The 22387-nt window shown below is 37.3% G+C and overlaps 1 protein-coding gene across 6 annotated transcripts; it reads left to right on the top strand.

Annotated features, from left to right (window-relative positions):
* LOC131529719 (sialoadhesin-like) lies at positions 1-22349 on the top strand. 6 transcript variants are annotated; one of them, XM_058759571.1, is made up of 10 exons: positions 1-144; positions 7412-7484; positions 9321-9398; positions 9622-9975; positions 10052-10282; positions 11186-11509; positions 11585-11794; positions 11950-12052; positions 13762-13816; positions 13928-14466. In XM_058759571.1, the coding sequence occupies exons 3-10, from the start codon at positions 9353-9355 to the stop codon at positions 14123-14125; spliced, it is 1521 nt and encodes a 506-aa protein (XP_058615554.1). In that variant the 5' UTR covers positions 1-144; positions 7412-7484; positions 9321-9352; the 3' UTR covers positions 14126-14466. The 6 variants fall into 6 exon arrangements, 5 of the variants coding, with proteins under 5 accessions (XP_058615554.1, XP_058615555.1, XP_058615556.1 ...); XM_058759572.1 differs by lacking the exon at positions 1-144 and adding an exon at positions 6931-7010 and having other exon boundaries at positions 7416-7484; XM_058759573.1 differs by lacking the exon at positions 1-144 and having other exon boundaries at positions 7103-7484; positions 11186-11244; positions 11329-11509.
* The last annotated feature ends 38 nt before the right edge of the window (positions 22350-22387 follow it).

The raw sequence follows: 22387 nt of genomic DNA, 5'->3' as shown, positions 1-22387 counted from the left end.
TAAAATAGTCTGTTTGTGATTAACTCTAAGTTGTAGTTGTATGTGTTGTGAAGATCCAGTGAACAGCACAGCGGTCAGCCATTATACAGTCACTCTGCTGGTGTTTTTACCTCAGTTTCTCATAATAGCGGCTCTGTGGATGTGGTGAGTAAAATATCTAATTACATTTCATTATATAAATTGTACATAATGCATTTAGATAATAAGAAAAGGAGTGTGAAGTATGATTTAACAGGGTTTTCATCAGAATGTATCGCATTTCAAAACCAAACTGAAAACAAAATAATGGACTACTTGCACAACTACTTTTGCGTTCTATATAGTACAGCTTGGGAGTTTCCTATCAGAGTTTAGCGCACCTACAGAGTTTCTCATGAGAATGCAGATTACAATGATTTAGGACTGGCAAATTAAAAAAAGAAAAGAAAAAAGAAAATCATTCTCTGCATTAACATGAATGATCTTCAAGCTGCTGAAATGTTGCTATAAATATATTTCCCTTCCAAATTTTCATTCTGAATAATAAATAAATACATTTCCCCACTAACCTGCTGCATCAGTGCTTGTTCTCTCATTAACATTATTTTTCTCTTACTGATCATATTTCATACCTATTGATTTTAGTTTTATTGCACTTTTTTGGTTTTATTTATACTAAAACTATGGCTAATTTTCGTTAGAGCAATATTGCTTGTGAGTTGATGATCTTATTCCAGTGTTTAAAATGGCTGAATGAATGTATGGTAACTGCCTTAAAGAAACTTAATATTAAACATTTAAGTACACACACACACACACACACACACACACACACACAAAAATGGTGCTATATAGCACTAAATGTGGTTCTTTGGCTCGTAATCATAGGGGAACCACTTTTGGTGCTGTATAGCACCAAATCTCTGTGTTTCAGTGGTTCTTCTTTGGCATGACTGAGGGGCTATATAGCACCGCTGCGATATACAGAACCTGTTAAGCTGCTGTATGGTTCTTCAGTGGTTCTTTGGGGTGATTAAGGTGCTATATAGCACCACTGCCGTACAAAGAACCTGTTAAGCCCCTTTAAACGTTCTTTACGAGCCAAAGAACCACTGTTGGTGCTGTTTAGCACCATTTCTGTTGAAGAAATGCAATGCAATATGGCACTTCTTATGGTTCTACATAGCACCATTTGACAAAGGTGCTGTATAGCACCTTTAAAGATATGGTGCTATATAGCACCAAAAGTGTTTCCTCTATGATTATAAGCCAAGAACCACTTTTAGTGCTATATAGCACCATATTTTTTAAGAGTGTAATTTTAAACAATAACGTGTTGACAGTGCAATTACTTTGACTATTTGTATTTTGGCATTACAAACAGTGAAATAACTGTAAATGAAAAATGTCATAGAATAGTGACTAATACAGATAAATAAATGTTAATTCTGATCTTATTCATCAGATATCACAAACACCGCTGTGTTGTAATTACTAGTTTAGAGCACTGACACCCAGAATACCTCTTCTCCTGTCTCTGAAAATGTCCCGATTTTTAAATCATCCCACGGACTTTCATTTAGGCGTTTAAGTCAACTAGATGATTACAGCACATTGAAAATATACATAACCAGAAATAACTGAGCTGTATTATTTCAAAACAGAAGTGCGTCACAAGGCTCAGTGCAAGAAGTCCATTGATAAACAGTTTACTCCTGCATTTTTATCAAAGGCTTTGTGTTGATACCAGATCAGTATCTCAGCCTGTCTGTCTGCAACACTACGTGACAGCAAACCAGACAAAAATTTAATATGTGGCTAAATTTGCTGCTGTGGCTCAAATTACTACTTTTGCCGTCTCGCTGTCACCTGCCCCTATGGAATATCAATACAGTAGTTAACATTTGAAGTGGATCTTAACCTTTCATCAAAGTTGTCCTAAAACCTAAAACCAAAATGAGTTCTTTTCTTAGGACAACTTTGATTAACTTTTTTGATCCACTTCAAATGTCGACTACTATATTTCGATTTCAGGATGAAGGAGTTTGATGGGGTTCAGAGAGGAGTGGGGTGATTGGGGCTCTCACAGCCTGGGGTAAGAAACTGCTGAGCAGTCTGACAGAGCGGGCTCTGATGCTCCAGTACCGTCTTCCCGATGGCAGGAGCTGGAGGAGACTGTGTGATGAGTGTGTAGTCCTTCACAATGCTGGTTGCTTTGTCGGAGCATCGTGCAAGGAATATTTCCAGGATGGAGGGGAGAGGGGCACCAATTATCTTACTGGCGGAGTTCACTGTCCGCTGTAGGGTCTTGCGGTCAGCAGCACTGCAGTTCCCATACCAGACAGTGATACAGCTGGACAAGCGCACTCTCAGTAGTGTCCCTGTAGAATGTGGTGAGGATGAGTCAAGTGAGACTTGCTCTTTTCAGACGGTGCAGGAAGTTATGGCACTATTGGGCCTTCTTGGAGAGTGATGTAGTGTTGGTGGTCCAGGTGAGATCTTCTGTGATGTGAGCCCCAAGTAAGTTAGTGCTGCTGAGTCTCTCCACAGTCAAGCTGTCGATGGTCAGTGAGCGGTGGTCAACAGATCTTCTCCTGAAGTGCATCACAACCTACTTAGTCTTACCCACACTGTAAAAAGAAATCCGTAAAATTTACGGTAAAAAACCGGCAGCTGTGGTTACTGGAATTCTACCGTAAAAAATACGGTAACAACATTTTAGGTTTTACGGGTTTAACTTAAATTTACAGTTAAATACCGTAATTTCATTAATTGATGTAATGTTAATATTAGGGGTGGGCGGATCGATCCTAATATTGATAGTATCGATACCAATGTTGGTATCGGTATCGGATCGATACTAGCCTGATTAGATCGATACTTTAGGTTAATTTTCTCTCCTCTACACTTAATATATTGCTTAATACATTCAACAAAGAATAGACATGTCTGTGTGTTTATATACCGCTCTTTTCAGATCTGGTATGCAAACATTACTGCTCCTCCCCAGCTTTAGTGTTTTGTTATGCCATTACGTGACTCAGCGGCTCCAAGCGCAAGCGGATATTATTGGCTACAGGGAGAGATGGAACTGTAGAAATTCGCTACTGTGGCAACAGCACCAAACTTATTCACCTTTTTCAATGTGGAAGTAAGCTTTTTTTCATAGACTGATTGTGCGAGACGTCTACTTCATTAGGCAAGGTAGGGAAATCATGAGAAAAATAACAGTTCAATAAATGGTAAAATTGTTTGTGCTATCTACTGTGTGTGTTTATAATTAAGACAATTAATTAAAATAATATGGTAAGAAACACCAGTTTGCAATACCAAGCAAGCAGCAAAAAGAGCTGTTTTGTACAGTAAAAAATAGCTGGAAGCAGATGAGACTGGAAGCCGGACCCATTAAATTTACAGAATTTGGCTTTTTTAAACACTATTACTGTCTTCAACCATTATGCCACATTGTTGTTGTTGTTGTTTCCTTTCTTTATAAAGGTTTTCTATCAGAGGAAAACACTTAACATGCATGCACTTTGCGTTCATGGGCTGCTTGCCTGCATATAGTTTGCATCATCAGTATACTGAGTTGGCCTTTCAATATTACTTTCTTAATGCATTAGGCCACATTAAGTTTTTTTTTTCTTTATAACTCTTTTATAAAGAAAAGGGAGGAAAATGCTTAACATGAAACTTTACGCATTGCTTTCATATTCTGGGCTCCTCTGCTTGCAAACTCCTTTCAGAAAGGCAAATAATATCCACATAGCTTTAAGGTGAATGTAATATTTTAGTCATATCAACATAAGTTATTGTTAATTTTCAAAGTGTAATTGGTCATTTAAATGTATGTTATTAAAAAGGAAAAAGTATCGGTATCGGTGATATTTGTCCTGTATTTACTTGGTATCAGATCGATGCCAAAATTTGCAGTATCGCACACCCCTAGTTAATATACCAATCTATTAAAGTACTGAAATCTGTTTTGTACCTTTGTAATACACTGATAACCACCAAATGCAGGTGGTGATGAGAAAGTCACATGATGAACCAAAGCCCATCACAAGCAGCTTTTAAATAATAACATATATAGAAGGTGCACAGTGTCATTCACACAAGCACTAAACACCATCATGGTGAGACTCATTAAACTGAAATATGCAATAAGCATTAATTTAACAACATTAGATGTAACATACAACCCTAATAAACATAACTGCTAAGAAAAAACTAACAAGAAACAGTTATTTCAAAGAAAAAAACATCAAATTCAAACAAAATTTGAAATGCAATGCAGGGAATTCTGGGAACGTCAGTTTATGGTTTTTCCCTGTACATTTTACAGGAACTTACCGTTAACCATTTAACAGGTTTTTACTGTAGCATTTTCACAGTTTTTTACCATTAAAATCACAGTCATTTTTTACAGTGCACATGGAGGGACAGATTGTTTGCACCACACCATTAAGTCAGTTGTGCCACTTCCTCTCTGTAGGGTGTTTCATCACTGAGACCTACCACAGTTGTTTTATCCACAAACTTGATGATGTGGTTGGAGCTTGCAGTCGTGAGTCAGCAGTGTAAGCACAGGGCTAAGCACAGATCCATGTGGGGCACCTGTGCTCAGTGTGGTAGTGTTCCAAGTGTTGTGGCCGACATGGTCATTGTAGTCTAAATGTGTCATGAATCCGGTCTGTGAACTTCCATTCACTCACCACAGTTACTCTTGCACTACACTAACTGTTGCATGTCACCTCCGGACTACAGTTCCCATCATCCATTGCACTGACGACACGCACACAGCTCATTGCACTGATCACACACAGCTGATACCCATTTGCACACCTTATGCCGGTTTCACGCCGGTTTCACACTGCATGCGTAAGCAGGGCGTAGGCAGTGCATATTTTTTTCGGCGCCCATGTTAACAGATTAGAGCATTCACACCGCACGCAGAGGCGGTGCGGCAGCGCGTAGCAGGAGCAGAGCAGAAGCGGCAGTGCCGCGATAGTTTCGGCGCCGCTTACGCTAAATTAAAACCACAGTGCATTTTTCTTGATCAAAATTGACCAGATTAACATGAAAAATGACACATTTCACCGTAAAATCATGTGAGGTGTTTCGTGTTTCACTATCACGGGGTAAAAGGCACACTGTATTGATAAATACTTTAGCTAAAAAAAAGTTAATACTTGTTCAAATCAATCACTTTAGCAAAGTTAGGCTATTTTTACATATTCTTGTAGTTATTGAAAAACTGTTGCTTTAATTATCTTAAACCAAACTGGTAATCATTAAGAAGACCTTTGTCTCAAAATATATTCAATAATTTTAGCAATTCTCATTTTCTACTTAAATCTACAACATTAAAAAAAAAAAAAACACATAAAATATTAGATTTAGCATAGAATCAACTACACGAAAGCACATCACTGCCAGGAGTTATTGCCCACTTCAAAGGCCTGTTTAAATTATTAAAACTAGAGGCATTTATTAACTTTAAGATTACTTTTTCTCACGTAAACTATATGTACAGCATGTTATACACGTGACAGAGGGGAACACGTCTTGGTGTAATCTTTGATGACCAGCTGACCTTCAAAGACCACATTGCAAAGACTGCTCGATCTTGCAGGTTTGCACTACACAACATCAGAAAGATCAGGCCCTTTCTGACGGAGCATGCTGCACAACTTCTTGTCCAGGCCCTTGTCATTTCCAGGCTGGACTACTGCAATGCTCTTCTGGCTGGACTTCCATCAAACACAGTCAAACCTCTACAAATGATTCAGAATGCGGCGGCACGACTGGTCTTCAAGGAACCCAAAAGTGCCCATGTCACACCTCTATTTATCCCATTGCATTGGCTACCAATCACAGCTCGCATCAAGTTCAAGACAATGATGCTTTCTTATAGAACAACCACAGGCTCAGCACCCGCCTACTTGCACTCACTATTAAGAATCTACATCCCCTCCAGAAGTCTGAGATCTGCTAGTGAGCGACGCCTCGTGGCTCAAAATCACTCTCCAGAACATTCTCGTTCACCATTCCTGGCTGGTGGAATGATCTTCCCACCCATATTCGGAGTACTGGATCCCTGTCAATCTTCAAGCAACAGCTGAAAACTCATCTCTTTTCACACTACTTGACTTCACCCTACACATAAAAACAAAACAAAAAAAACAAACTCTTTCTCCTTATTTATTCCTTCCCTTGCTAGCTTGTACTTATTTAAACAATGCCTGAGACTTGGTGTTACAAGCACTTCGTTTGTCGGATTGCCTCTTCAAGATGAATCGCTTTATGTATTCCCCAATTGTAAGTCGCTTTGGATAAAAGCGTCTGCTAAATGTAAATGTAAACACAGCACTGCCCATATCAAAGCACATGACAGACAGCTGTAGGAGAACACCTGAAAAGCGTGACCGAATGAACGATACTCGTCTGTATTTGCAGAACACAAGCCGCTTCTGCGCTGCCTCTGCTCTGCTTATGCGTGGAGTGTGAAACTGGCGTTACTTAAGCCATGGACTTTCTCTCCCACACTGCCGAGTATTGTATACGCTTATCGCTACCCTAGCTTTAGCTACTCTACAGAGCCCCTGATAGGTTTCCTAGTCTTGCCTTGCCTTGCCTGTTTTGGATTGTGTTTTCCCCTGCCTGGACTATTGCTCACGTTTTGGATTTACCTCTCTTGTCTAGCCCCTTTGGATATTGTTTGCTGTCGACTGACCCTTGCCCGTTTTGGATGACTCTTTGCCTTACCTGTGATATACCCGTTTGCCACTGCGTGACCCTTGCTTGTTTTCTGACCACGCCTTTGTAATAAAGCTCGCACATGGATCCGCATGTCTCACGTCTCGTTGGCTTCGTTACAAAATGCAGTGAGTGGATAATTACCCAACAATATGTGGGTAAATAAGTGGAAAGAAAAGGAAGGAAATAAGATCATATGATTGCCTGGTAAACTTCAGAAATTAACACTACTTTTGTATCAGCATTTTGTAAACTGGAGAAATCTTCAAAATGTAAGTATACATGATCGTTTAACCCTTGTGCTGTGCAGAAATTCCTTTACCTAAATTGGATGGAAATTAAAATCTAAATTTTAAGTTTAAATAAATATTTTGGTTTAAATTTTTTTGTCAGCTTATTGTCTTTCAATTAGTACAAGTTTTGTATTTCTTTTATGGAACTCATCGGTTTGAGATTATGCAAATCAGTTTTTGATAAAAGACTGAATCCAGTATTTGGAAGGAGGAGGAAGGAAAGTCTCTGGGTCAATATGACTGGATCATAACATGAGGGTTAAGAAACATGTCAAATTACCTAACTATGTATCATTTTAAACAAATATAGTTAATGTTGGAGCTATTGAGATCAATTGAGATGTTTATTTATTTATTTATTTATTTTTCTTCTTGACAAGCAAGTGACTTATTTTGAAAGTTAAAGCATGGACTTCAAACTCATTTCACTGATCCTACTTCTCCACATTTCAGGTAATATATGAATGTTGAACATTATGAACATTATGAACATTATGAATGCATAATCTTAAATACCACACAGAAGAGATAATGTGGATTTTGTGTGCATTAAGGGGCACATAGCTTCTGCATTTTCCCAACCTGGACATTTTTGCGCACCTTTTTCCTGTTGTGTATACGCATGCTCTCTCAAGCGGCCAAGTCATTAACAGCAGAGATACAGTGATGTCTTAGACAGTGACATTTCAGTGACTGTCCAGTCTACATAATCAAACAAATCTAAAACAAAACCGGGTCACAAAGTCCAGGTTTTATTTTTTTCCCCCTCCATATCCTAAATGCAAGACGACATTTTTATTCTCTAATTATCTTACAAGGATCCACATTAATAAACTGGTGGCTCCTCTGTATTTCTGTATAGGAGGTCACCTTATTTTATATTTCAGTGGATGAACTGTAACCACAGTAAAGTTCATAGGAAAAAATAAGAATAAAAACTGGTTATTAACCAAGATTTGTATTCTAATGTTTTGGGCCCAAGCAGGGGGTTGAGTTGAGAAGTAAGTAATTAAAACAAGGTTTAATCTGACCATGAAATTAAGTTTGTTAAAAAGCAATCGATGGCTTTTAATTGGTAAGGGTTTAGCGACTTTTCGTTGTATACCTTTTTTACAATTTTGAAAAGAAACAGCAGAGTTCTGGTCTACAAAACAATCAAATAAAGCCTTATTAATATTAATGCTGCCTTTGCATGCTATGGGAAACTTCCTGCTTCCCACTTCTGAAGTTGCAATTATGAGTTTGTCACATTCAAGTGCTTTGTTGTCTGAAAGAACAGGAATTATGGTGGACGGCCCATTCATGAGTTCATTCTTGCCTGTTTCTTGGGGAAGTCTTAAACCAAAAGGTATAAATGATATTCAGTCAAAATTTCACAGGTTTTGAATAAGATGTAGCATCCCATTGATTGGTAACCATATAAACATTCACTGTGCTAAGCATTCTTTGTCAAGTCAATGCTTTTTTTTTTTTTCTGTGTTCAATACATAAAATATGCATCAAATGTTTCTGTCCTCTTCCATATTTCAAGTTTACCCAGACCCGCACGACTCGGATATCAAAATTATCTCAGAGTTACTCAGTTGAAAATATGACTTGAGAGGCCATTCACGCGCAGTTTCTGATTAGGAAACTCATATTTACGATAATTACAACAGCATGTGAAGGCAGCATTACTCTTAAAAGATCCAGATTAGATCTGGTTAATTGTTAACTGGATTGCAGTGCACACATTCATCATATTGTGGACAATCAAATTGTTTGTTTTTTGTTTGTTTTTTTAAAAGTTATTATTCGTACTGATATTTTAATGGAAAAAAAAGCCTGAAGTAGCTGAAGTTAAGAAAATAGTTTTTATTTTTTGATGGTCACAGTTACGTCACATTTTTGAGTCATTAAATTAACTTTTGTTGAAAATGGCTTTACACCATTTTAAAAACCGTAAGAAATCAACAAATACATTTCTGTACATTTGAAACAAGATTTATACTTATTTGTCATTGTTGGGAAACGTAAAATCTAAAAATGAACTGGAAAGTTCCAAATATAGAGATGCGCAAGAAGTGGGTGGATAAATGCAGTTGCCCAACAAAAAGTGGGTAAAAGACTGGAGAGAAAAAGGAAGGAAATAAGATCATCTGATTGCCTGCTAAGCTGCAAATATGAACACCATGTTTCCATAACCATGTTAACTTTTTAAACAGTTAATGTAGAATCTGTTGCGATAAATGATTGGAAATGAATGTGTGCCTGTCTTACTACATTGTTGTTGTTTTTATTTCACTCTAGACAAACAAGCAAATTATTTTGAAAGTTAAAGCATGGACTTCAGACTCGTACTACTGATCCTACTTCTACACATTTCAGGTAAGATTATTGTTTGAATGGATTCAGTTGCAGTTTTGCTTTAATGTTTCATAAAATGTGTTCCAATACAGACTAAAGACATTTTAGACTTTAAGGAGAGTTGCCTCACTGCTCTCATAGTGACTCACTTGGTTTCTCAGATGAGAATCTCTGCTCCAATGTCTCAGGGTGACTTTTTTCTTTTCTTTTCTTGTTCTTTTACTTTTTTTTTTTTTTAAATCAGGTTCTCTAACTCTGGTCTCTAACCTTTCTGTGACCTGTACGAATATTTGTGCTCTGAGGGAAACCAGTGTGCAGTTGAAGTGCTCTTATGACAGCAACAGCAACAGCAACATCAAAACTGTGTTCTGGTTCAGCGAGAAACAAAGTACAAACTGGAGAAAAAACAATGAACCTGAAGATTTGACTTTAGACTCAGATTACTCAGGACGAGTGAAACATCAGATCTCAAGCAGCTCTTCAACACTCACAATATCAGACGTGAGAGAGAGAGACTCTGGAGAATATCAGCTCATGTTCATCATGAAGGATGGAGTTAAACTTCTCAGCTCAGCAGCCGTCAGTCTAACAGTCACAGGTGAAACTGAGTCCAGATTCTGGTCACTTCGGCTGTTTTCATGTGACAAGTTTTATTAATTTTCACACTAATTCAGACCTGCAGGTGCGGAAGAATTCTACATCTACAGGCGCCAGAGATCAGAAAGAAATACTGACCTGTGATACTTCCTGTGATTTGACATCCAGACCTCAGAATTACTACTGGAAAAGAAATGGACAATATTTAAAAAATATTAATTCCAGGAGCGTTGAAGTTCATCCTGAAGCTTCTGGCAGTTACTCCTGTTTTCTTACTGCAGATCTTAAGAATTCCTCCTCTCCTGTGTGTGAGTGACACCTGATATATTTATTTAATGATCATTAATATAATATCAGTGTTTGTTTATATATGAGTATAAGTGGACATATTTAAAGGTCATTTTCACTGCAAGATGAATGTTTATGACAGAAATTCTGTGATTTCCACATTTTTCTGTTCAAATCAAAGTGCCGTTACGTCACAAAAAATATGGACTTGGAGGAAGGCTGTGATGACTTTGCACTTGACCGTTAGTTACATGATGTACTATAGATTTCATGAGTTTGGCACAAGTGTTCAACTAGCTGTTAAGACCTCAAGTGTGTGTAATACTTTTGATTACCCAATAGCACGCACATCGTAGTGTTATAAACTGTAAATTTAGTAATCGTGATGCTTCTACTTAAGTGATTTAAGAAGCAGTTGCAAACATTTGACAGAATACACAAACTGATCTCTACACCGATATAATTTGCATCACTTCTTGTTTTACTACTAAATTATTTGTAATGTTTAACTTATAATGAAAAGTTTTCCTCATTCTCTTGACTTCGGGGCACATGAGCAGTGTTGGGAGGGTTACTTTGGAAATGTAATAGGTTACAGATGACAAGTTACTCTATTTAAAATGTAATAAGTAGTGTAATTATTTCAATTATTTTATTAAAATAATGTAACTGATTCACATAGTTACAAGTAATGTAACATGTATGAGTAGAAGCTCTGTTTATGTGGCCAAAAGCACAAATCTTATTGGCTGGGCAGTTTATTTCTCAGTGTGATCGGCGAGAAAAAGCTCAGAACACCTCTCGTTAACAGCCATTGAGTCAAATTAAAATGTCTATCACATTGAATTGTATGACAAACATTAGTCTTGGCGTGAACAGGCCTTAACTCCGAGTTTCACAGCAGTAATCTGTGTCTCTTTCAGGTGTTTCTCAGAGGGGCTGCTGGGATGTGACTTACACCTCTAGAAGAGTCTGTGCTTCGGTGGGCTCAACAGTAGACATTTCCAGCACATACTCACATCCCTCTGGTTATACTGTAAATAAAATATTCTGGCATTACGTTCAGCCTGGAGACTTCAAGGATCTGCGTGAGGAGCATCAGTTTGCTGGTCGTGTGGAGCATGTGGGGAACAAACTGAGAATCAAAGATCTCAAGATCAGTGACTCTGGAGAATATCGACTCAGGATCATCACTGACTTGAACGGCACATACTCTGGATCACCAGGAGTCATTCTTACTGTTACAGGTAATTGATCATGATAAAATGACTATGTTCAAAATCTTTCCTGTATGATTTCTAATAGACCTTAATTATCGTTAGGTACACAGATGAAAATAAGCCCAGTCTTTGTCTCAGAGGGACAGGAAGTGATTTTAATCTGTTCAACTAAATGCACTCTGAACGACGAGCATACTTACATCTGGTACAAGAACGGACGACAGGTAACAGATGGATTCACTAAAACCAACAAGCTGTACCTGGACTCAGTCAGCAATGAAGAGTTTCAACAGTATTCCTGTGCTGTAGGAGGTAACACATCTCTCATGATACATGTGCTTCAGTGTGAAATGTTTGCAGCGTTCAAATAAACTGCTTAATATTTGGTTAGTGTTTTAATATCATAAGTATATTTCTCTTTTACTTTGAGTGTATCTGAGTTTGTTTCATGTTTCTTGTTCTTAAAGTCTCAGAAAACCAGATACCAAAGGTGAACACAGCTTTACTGAGCACTGTGATCATACTGCCCGTGTTTCTGATTCTTGCACTCATAGGAGTCCTGTGGTACAGGTAAAATTGATCTATTGTGGTTTTCCCTGACATCCACTTATGTTTGTCAACTTATGTTTTTTTGCTGCTGTGCCCTTCTGTGCAAACATCATCTTTGCATATGAAACAAGCAAATATGCTTTCTCATTTGCTGTGTGAATGCTGCTGGATGTAGTTGTTACAGTCAGATTGAAATGATCAGGGACCATGTGAACTCTTTCCAACTATTGAGATCATTTAAAATCTGCAGAGCTGTAGGTGCTACACACAGAAGAAACAACATAAGTTTTGACAGACTTTTCGCTATTCTACCCTTATTTCTTCCGTTTTTAAAGACCCCTGTAGTGAAACTCAAGTTTTTGACAAACCATGTCCAAATTCATTGCTTCACACCATTGCTGAGTATTTTCTCCTTAAAACTGTGGTGTACCATGAACGTATTTTAAAGTGCCCCTGTTTCCTGTCACAAACATGTAACCAATCCTGCAGGATGGGGCTTTTCATATCTGGTATAAGGTTAACAATGTGTTTTTGCAGCGTTAGGTAATCTAGCCAATCACATATACTGTATATCTGTTGATTTCTTGAACACAATGGCCAATCAAAGGTGTTGTTAGTCAGAATCCACTCACTGCTCAAAATGCTCCTGAATCCTCTCAGTATAACAAACAAGGTGGAAACACGATGTAAATCAGAGGTGAACTGCATAGTGTAGAGCTTCTTTGATTACAACAGAATGAGATTGCGATGAACTAAGACTAAGAGTGACAGCTCGTGGTCCTGTGAGGCATGACATTTCGTTCCACTGTATGTCCCCACATGTAGAGGAATGGCAGTAAAGCTCAACTTGACTTGACCTGACTTGACTTGATACATTCACTCGTGAATTCATTCTCGAAAAATGCCATAGTGATAACCATTAATCCAAGAGTGCCACTGCCGTTCTGTAGCATTTATAATGTTTACTTCTCAGTGAAAGTGCAGCAGATCTGAGCTAGTGCGACTGAGTAAAGGTGGGGACTAGGTACTTAGCATATTCATGGATACACGTATAGGCCCCCAGCAGGCACACAACGTCATAAGACGTTGATATTTGGTTAAATTTCGGTTGCGACGTCGGGTGACCAAAATTCAATGTAAATTTAGCATCTAATGTCTGATGCCAATACCAAAGTCAGCTGACGTTGAGATTTTGTTGTTTTTAGGTTGTGAAACTAAAATCCAACGTTAAGTCAACGTCAAATTGACGTCAACCCGATTTTCATTTTCAACCAAAATGCAACATCTGTCCGACGTCATGTCCAACGTCAACCTGACGTTACATAGACGTCTGGTACCTGCTGGGGCCTACTCAGTGAAGTAATGGTGCATTTACATTCATGCCATTTTAAGACAATTACGTTAACGGTAAAACATTTAAATATGCCATTTTGATTCTTAAAGATGAGTTTTAAGGGATAAAATTAAAGACTGCATGGGAAACTAATATCGTCTTTCTTGCTTCCTCCTTGTTGGTTTACCATAAATGTGTGGGCCATCTTGCTGAACTTCGGAAAGTTGTCACTGCTGTGTAAATGTGGGCGGTGATGGTTAATGGGTTGCAGTTTATGAACAAGCTCTTTATTTGCAGCTTAGATTTAGTAGATGGTCTGTTTGAGAAGAACTCGCCCAATCTCTTAGATCAATGAAAAAAAAAAAAATTCTCTTTTGACATGATGCCTTTTAAACAGGAGGAGAAAGAATAATTCATCTCAACAACATGAGGACAATAAGGGGAGTGTGCAGGTGAGAGGATAAGAACAAACAGATTTAATTTCACTCACAAATGCTGAAATATGTTTTGTGTTCTGTTACTGATATTTCGTGTTCTGTACTCTTTTCCGGCCAAACTCTCAGTCGGATTCAGCTGTGTTGTATGATAATGCTGCAGCCTTGTCTATGGCCTGCACACAGCAAGTTCACATGAAGGATCAGGATGTCCATTATTCATCTGTTCATTTCAAGCAATCTATCACAAAGAATACTTCATCAACTCCTACTGCTGTTCAGTCAACCACAGATGATGTTTATTATGCTGCTGTGAAGTTCTGCTGAACCTTAGCAAAGCCCTAGCTTAAAATACACCGAATGAACAACCCAACTGTTGCTGTCTGCAGTATTGTCAAGTGTCTGTGAATGTCCTGTATATTTGTGTAGTTTTACAGAATTTACCCAGATTTATGGACAAAATGTTGTAGTGAGTGACTCAATTGGTGCCCGTAGATCAGGGATGGGCAACTTCGGTCCTGGAGGGCCGGTGTCCTGCAGAGTTTAGCTCCAACCCTAATCAAACACACCTGCCTGTAACTTTCTAGTGATCTTGAAGACATTGATTAGCTTCTTCAGGTGTGTTTGATTAGGGTTGGAGCTAAACTCTGCAGGAGACCGAAGTTGCCCATCCCTGCCGTAGATTATATATGTATTTTCTTTCTTTTCTATTCTTTAAAATAAAATGTTCTTCAACCTTTTTGTTCATTAAAGAATAGAGAAAAAACTGTATCATGGTTTCCGTTGCCATTACAGAAAATAATTAAATATATATGTATGTACAGGGAGTGGTAGGATACCAGTGTTTGCAAGTCTTGTCATAGCCGTATCTGGGGTAGAGGATGCTACGGCAGCAATGCGAGATACTCGTGACAATCTGATGTCTCGAGTGCCTTTGGGTCTCGCTCCCTGTTTGTGCCATCGATTAGTCTGGTATAAACTTGGTATAAACTGTTGAGATTCAACACCGGCTGTATGCTGAGGGGGTCCGTGATGATGATCTGCTGTGTGTTCCACCTGTTTTGGAAGTCCAGCAAGTAACTTTGTTTCAAGAACCGCAATCCTTTGTAGAAGTCTGTGGCAGTTCATGCAGCAAGTAGATGCCACAAGAGGCATTTTCTTTCTCGTCTGTTTAAATGTTGGCAGCTGTGTTTTCCTGTCTCCGGAATGTAAGCTGCTGGCAGTGGGAGGCAAAGAGTTCCCTGCTGAAAAAAAACAATAGAACCCTGCCCAAAACACAATAGAAAATGTAATGGTTTTAATGGTTATAATGGGAATTGTATTGGTTTTAATGGAAACTATAATGGTGTCTACTGGTATGTGATGGATTCTATTGGTGGGATGTTAAATCCTATTGGAAAAATGCCCAAAACACACTACAAAAAGGAATTTTGTAATGGTTTTACTGGAAAAAGCTAATGGTTTATAATGGTATTTTAATGGAAACCATTGGAATTTCTGTGATGGTTTCTATTGGGCTTCTATTGTTTTCTTTTTCGTAGTATTATTCCAGTCCCAAAATGTTTTTAGTTTAGTGTTTGTGCCAAAAATGTGTTGTTTGAGCACTGTGCTGAAGTTAAAATCTTAGAAAAATCTGAGAAAAGTACATAAGCAGGGAGTGCGGAGCAGTTAGCAAGAGCGTCCGGACAGTAACGAAGCCAGCAGTAAAAATCAAAAAATCTAAATCCCTCATTTCGGTAATTTTCAAAATGAGGGATGAAAACACAACAAAACAGTTCAAGGGTGTGACATACAGTGTGTATTAATTTAGATATTTGATTATCCCACACTTTCAATTATTCGTTCATTAAGGACAGTATCGCATAGAAACACTTGGCCAACAGTAAACTCACGGACAGAAACTCGCCAGTTGTGATCTTACTCAGAGGATGCAAAGTGATTATAATATATTTAAGTAGGCTGCACACTGCTAGCACATAACAAACTTAAGCCAGCGATAGTCAGAAATCAGAAGTCCCTAATGATGTTCACAATGGCCAATTCATTGGTACTTTAGTATGATCTATCCTGGATGCAGATTTGCGGAAACACCAGACTGGACTTTAATCTACTAGAAATAACGATTTCAGAAGGCATCTGTTTTGTGCAAGTTCCTGGACTTTGATATCATGGGGAGATCATTTCGCATCTTACACAACAGCATAATGCATGTACAGTATAATCTTTTAATTTAAATTAAGCTTTACATTAAAATGACAGATCAATGAAAACAGTTTTTAATAAGTAGAAGAAAACATCTTGTGTGTTTTAAAAAAAATATATATATATAGTTTAAAATCAAGCAGGTCTGTTATCTGTTTAAACAGCTTTGTAGACTTGTTAGAGTTACTTGTACTTCCTGGATCTGTGATTTCCTGAAAAGGCAGCACCACCTATTGGTCAAGAAAAAAACATATGTTAATGTGTTCATAACAACAGTATAATAAATAAAATGTTCTGAAAGTGTTCTGGGAGTTTGGAGACAGCGCCATCTAGTGAACTGTTTTTGTTTGCTTCAAATTTCTCTCTTTTGCTCGACTCTCTCATCTTGGTTTGTCTGTTCGGCTGCAGGTCCAGCTGAATGTAGCAGTGAATAAAGCTGCTGGCTTCCAGAAACTGTGTGTTGAACCCCAGCTAGAGCAGTCTTAGATATGTACTTCTGTTTAGTTTTGACTATGAGGCTTTGTGTTGTGCTACTAAAATACAATACATTTTATTACCTTTTAGCTTTTGATATTTATTTACTGTATGTCAGAGAAAAACAACATAATGAAACATCCTGTCTTATAAGATTTATTTGTTGGTTACTGAAGATGTGTACTGAATATGTGTATTTAGATTTTTATTAGAAATTACTTATAGAAAATAAGTTCTTAAGGAAATATCTCAAGGTTTAAAGCGATTTAAAGATCTCATGTTACATAACAGCTCATATTGAATTCTTGAGTTGAGTTTGACGGTAAAAATTTTCTGAAGAGTAAGCATCTCCTTTCTCTGATTAAAAAATAACTTACCATTATAAGTTAAAAATGGAGTTAAACTTCTCAGCTCAGCAGCCGTCAGTCTAACAGTCACAGGTGAAACTGAGTTTAGGTTCTGGTCAGTTCAGCTGTTTTCATTTGACTTGTGATGAAGATTTCATAATTTTTACTTTAATTCAGTCCTGCAGGTGAGGATGGATCCTGCATCTATAGACCTGACAGATCAGACAGTTAAACTGAGCTGTGATGCTTCCTGTGATTTCACCTCTCGAGTCTGGTATGACTGGATGAAGGATAGAAAGCATTTGAGATATACACAGTCCCCAGACATGTCCGTGTCAGTCAGCAGAGATGCCGGCAGCTTTTCCTGTTCTCTTTATTCACATCATGCACATCCCTCCTCTTCTGTTTGTGAGTTTCATATAATACACACAGTGTGATGCTGTTTGTTCATACATATATTTAAACAGATGCATTTCAAGTAAGTGTGAGTTTTGCATGTAAATCAGTGTCTCTTTCAGGTGTTTCTCAGAGGGGCTGCTGGGATGTGACTTACACCTCTAGAAGAGTCTGTGCTTCGGTGGGCTCAACAGTAGACATTTCCAGCACATACTCACATCCCTCTGGTTATACTGTATATAAAACATTCTGGCATTACGTTCAGCCTGGAAACTTCAAGGATCTGCGTGAGGAGCATCAGTTTGCTGGTCGTGTGGAGTATGTGGGGAACAAACTGAGAATCAAAGATCTCAAGATCAGTGACTCTGGAGAATATCGACTCAGGATCATCACTGACTTAAACGGCACATACTCTGCATCACCAGGAGTCATTCTTACTGTTACAGGTAACTGATCATGATGCTGCATAATTATAAATTGTTGTAACTGATGGCGGCAAACTGTTATGGTGCCATTGTATTAAAGGGGTCATGAACTGCATGCTGTAAATTTTATAATGTCTAATTTTTTTTAAATAATTTCTTAATCTACTTTTAATGTTAGCAAGACATCAAACAACATCACAACTTATAAACAGGCTATTTTATATCCTGTTTTTGATTATATTTTTTGAAACACATCGGTTTGATAGGCATGCTGCATTCAAGACTTGGAAGTGAACACCCACTGATATTACTGGGTAACAGTTTTGCATATTAAAATAATAGATGGATGTACTCTGAAAACAATATGGGTCATTTAGGTTACTCGTTAATGTTATATCATTAGGCTACTGTTGGATCCTATGTAGTCTTTCTTTTATTTTCACTCTCTCTGAAAAGCCTGCATCAAACTGTATCTTGTTTAAAAACAAATCTGCAGTAAAATGAAGTGAACAAATGAACAGTGTCTTACTGACACGATCTGGAACTATAAGAAAAAAGTTCTTCCATTCTTTCCTGCTGTTTCACAGTATTTACACCAACGTGAGTGGTGCGATGCAGCTAAAGACAATCAAACCTATTATAATCAGTGATTCGGTCTACATTACATGTGGCCATGGACGGACTGGCCATCAGTAGCACTCGGAGAATTCCCGGTGGCCTGGATGTGATCATTTCCAATTTTGTCACTCTGTAAAAAATGTATAATAGTCATAATAATGCAATAGTGTGTTCAGTATTAGGATTTTTCAGTAAAATTATTTTACTCATTTTGACAGTTTGGCACTTCAGAAAATTTGTTTTAATATATTTGTATGACATATAGGTTTGCTAAATATTGGGTATTTATGTCATTTTAAGATAAATAACAAAATTCTGTGCAAACAAATTATAAGGAGATGGTTGTTTTGCAACAAGTTGGACGCAGTTCTGTTCAGTAGACCTGCTGGTGAAGAAAAAGTACACACATACACAAGGGAGAGACAGAGATATTGGGAAAATGAAGAAAAGGAAAAAAGAAGTGAAGGTGCAGTTCAAGAGAGAACCTTTAATTATTTTTCAAGACCCCAGCCTGAGGATTTAGACCTTTTTTATGTGATGGCCATACAAATAATAGTGTTGTCTGTGGTTTCATAATTTGCTGTGGGTGTATAGGATGGCTTGGGTGAGTGTTATATTTCCTGGCCTGAAACTGTGTCCCAGTCCGCCTCTATATGTGGCATGGTGTATTGTGTCAAATCTCAAGCGGGGCTAAATGATTTAAAAGTAGTTGATGATCTTCTTCGGCAGAGCCAGTCTTGCGTCACAAATGAACTGTTAGAGCAGCTTGTTTTTTTTAATAAAAGCTGTTTTTGAACCTATGAGGAAGTTTTGAGTTCTGAAACTTTCAAGATTTTTATTTATTTTCTAATAGTACAATGACCTCTTATATGTCAAAAGATCAAGGGAAATTTGATTTCTTAACTCACTCCCCTTCAAGTTTTGGTTTTCCATGTAATTCAGTGCTAGGCTCAGACTGAAGTACTTACATTGTGTTTTCAGATACGCAGGTGACAAGTAACCCAGACACTGTTTTAGGAGGAGAAAAAGTCATATTAATCTGTTCAACTAAATGCACTCTGAACGACGAGCATACTTACATCTGGTACAAGAACGGACGACAGGTAACAGATGGATTCACTAAAGCCAACAAGCTGTACCTGGACTCAGTCAGCAATGAAGAGTTTCGACAGTATTCCTGTGCTGTAGAAGGTAACACATCTCTCATGGTACATGTGCTTCAGTGTGAAATGTTTGCAGCGTTCAGGTGGTTTCTCTGATAGTCATGATTCACTTCTTTGTGTTGTGAATATCCAGTGAACAGCACAGTGTTCAGCCATTATACAGTCACTCTGCTGGTGTTTTGCCTCAGTTTCTCATAATAGCGCCTCTGTGGATGTGGTGAGTAAAATATCTAATTGCATGACGTATAATGAAATTGTCACAGTCTATGTCTTATTATTGTCTTAGTCTTCCTGTGTGACCTAGTTTCTGTCTCCCTTCTGATTTTGTTAGTTGTTTCACCTGTGTCTCATTAATTGTCCTCATTTGCATTCATCATAAACAGGCAAATAAACACAGGAAGTGCTTGCAATACCTGCCCGTGGATATACCTTTATGTGGATTATTAAAGACCATTTTACTTCATCTTTTTAGTCCGTGTTTACTAGACACCGTTAGTGTGAATTCAGATTATAAGAATGTGAATTATGATTCAACAGGTATTTCATCAGAATCTCTTTTCATAACCAAACTGAAAACAAAAAATGAAGAGGTGAGAAATAATTGATACATATAATGTGCTATAATATTTGAAATACAATGGCTACAAAAAAGTTTTAAATCTGTTTTATCGTCATCTTTTTGTCTCAGATTCTGATGCTCCAGATGTCTTCATCTACGTCTGCTGTCTGTCCATCAGAGCTTCCATTGTGTTCCTCCATTGTGACACCATCACCTAGCAACAGTCAGAAATGTCAACAGCATCATCAGAGATACAGTGAAGCCAAAGACAGTGACATATCAATGACTGTCCAGTCTGCATAAATGAACAAAACTAAAACAAAACGATTGTCCAGGTTTTATACTTCAGCAGATTAACTTTAACCATAGTGATGGCTATTACTGTGGGAAAAGAATTCAAGGTAACACTTTAGAATACTGTTTCATCATTAATAACTACACAGGAACACAGGAGTAACGCAATATTAGCACTCTAGTAACTACTATTAACTAACAAGAAACTCTGGTTCATGTATTAGTAAGTAATAGTGTTTGATCGACTGTGGTAGTTCACTATATTAGCTAATCCGTAACTACGGTTTATTTTTTTTCATATGCCTCACAGAGAACTACTAAGAACTACTGTATACAGGCTCATAATTAATATGAATAATGCATAATGTATAATTAATTCTTAAGTAAAGGTCATGGTAACCCACTAGTATTGACTCAGTTATTTCCAAATAAAGGAATTACTAATTATTTGGATCAGTGTCCTAAAGTGAATAACATGATAACTCTCTAGTGAAGATTGAAATCATTCGTTTTTGATGGTTTTGTAAAGTATTGGATAGTAATTATTCAAGTGTTACTACATCCTTCAAGAGGAATTACTAATTATTTGGATCAGTATTCTAATAGTCAGTATTGGATCAGTATTAGCTAATAGTGAACTGCCACTTTCAGTGCTATCACAATACGTAAAGGCAAAGACAATAAGCAACTTTATTTTAAAGAGTTTCTTTTAGACAAAAAGAAGGAAATAACACCAGCAGCGTCAACGTATCTTTTAAAACAGGCAGTAGAAACGGCAGCTAACATCAGAGAGCCTGTAACACAACAGCATGTAATGTATGTACAGTAATATTTTCATTTCAATTAAGCTTTACATTAAAATGACACATCAATGACTGTCTGTTTTGCATAATCTAATGCTCAGATTTATTTATAGTACAAGTCTTCAGAATTCATACTGTGTAGTAGCAATTATTATTATTTTTACCATTGAAATGAGAAGCACTATTTTCATTCTATTGTTATTCTTTAAAGATTATGAAAGGATCCAACTTAAATGAAGGGGTGAAACCTGCACGGATTATAATGATATTATTGGTTCTTTATTTTGGTAATATTGCGCACTCTCATATTTTATAATTCAGTAGAATTACCCGACAGTGCCTGTCTGTAGTCAAATGGATGTTGATTGGCTCTCAGTGTTTTTATAGTTCATCAGCTGAAAAAAACAAAACAGTCTGGAAGTGATCACAACCGTTTTTACAATTTTATGGTTACAATTATTATTTTTGGTGTGAACAGGCCTTTTGTGTGGAAAAAACAAACAAACAGTTCTAATTTTCTGAGATACTGAATTTGGGATTTTCCTTAGTTGTCAGTTATAATCATCAAAATTAAAAGAAATAAACATTTGAAATATAACAGTCTGTGTGTAATGAATGAATATAATATACAAGTTTCACTTTTTGAATGGAATTAGTGAAATAAATCAACTTTTTGATGATATTCTAATTATATGACCAGCACCTGTAAACTTGGTAGAGTTACTTCATGGATCTGTGATTTCCTGAAAAGGCAGCACCACCTATTGGTCAAGAAAAAAACATATGTTAATGTGTTCATAACAACAGTATAATAAATAACATGTTCTGAAAGTGTTCTGGGAGTTTGGAGACAGCGCCATCTAGTGAACTGTTTTTGTTTGCTTCAAATTTCTCTCTTTTGCTCGACTCTCTCATCTTGGTTTGTCTGTTCGGCTGCAGGTCCAGCTGAATGTAGCAGTGAATAAAGCTGCTGGCTTCCAGAAACTGTGTGTTGAACCCCAGCTAGAGCAGTCTTAGATATGTACTTCTGTTTAGTTTTGACTATGAGGCTTTGTGTTGTGCTACTAAAATACAATACATTTTATTACCTTTTAGTTTTTGATATTTACTGTATGTCAGAGAAAAACAATATAATGAAACATCCTGTCTTCTAAGATGTATTTGTTGGTTATTGAAGATGTGTCTGTTGCTGCCTGTGATATCCCATAATCATACGCCTATAAAAAGAAATGAAATGGCATCTTACGGTGCAGTTGAAATTAAATTAATAAATAAACACATGTGTGTGTGTGTTTCCTTGAACTTATA

Source organism: Onychostoma macrolepis, chromosome 22, assembly GCF_012432095.1.
Source record: "Onychostoma macrolepis isolate SWU-2019 chromosome 22, ASM1243209v1, whole genome shotgun sequence".
In the NCBI taxonomy this organism is placed as follows: domain Eukaryota; kingdom Metazoa; phylum Chordata; class Actinopteri; order Cypriniformes; family Cyprinidae; genus Onychostoma; species Onychostoma macrolepis.
Note: the sequence above shows the minus strand (reverse complement) of the source record. Positions and strands in the feature narration are given on the sequence as shown.

Bases quoted from the DNA above. Each gene is read 5' to 3' on its own strand.
- LOC131529719 (XM_058759571.1), top strand. From the start codon at position 9,353: ATGGACTTCAGACTCGTACTACTGATCCTACTTCTACACATTTCAG. The intron at 11,795-11,949 runs GTAACACATCTC...TTGTTCTTAAAG, and splicing joins GTATTCCTGTGCTGTAGGAG to TCTCAGAAAACCAGATACCA. The intron at 12,053-13,761 runs GTAAAATTGATC...CCTTTTAAACAG, and splicing joins ATAGGAGTCCTGTGGTACAG to GAGGAGAAAGAATAATTCAT.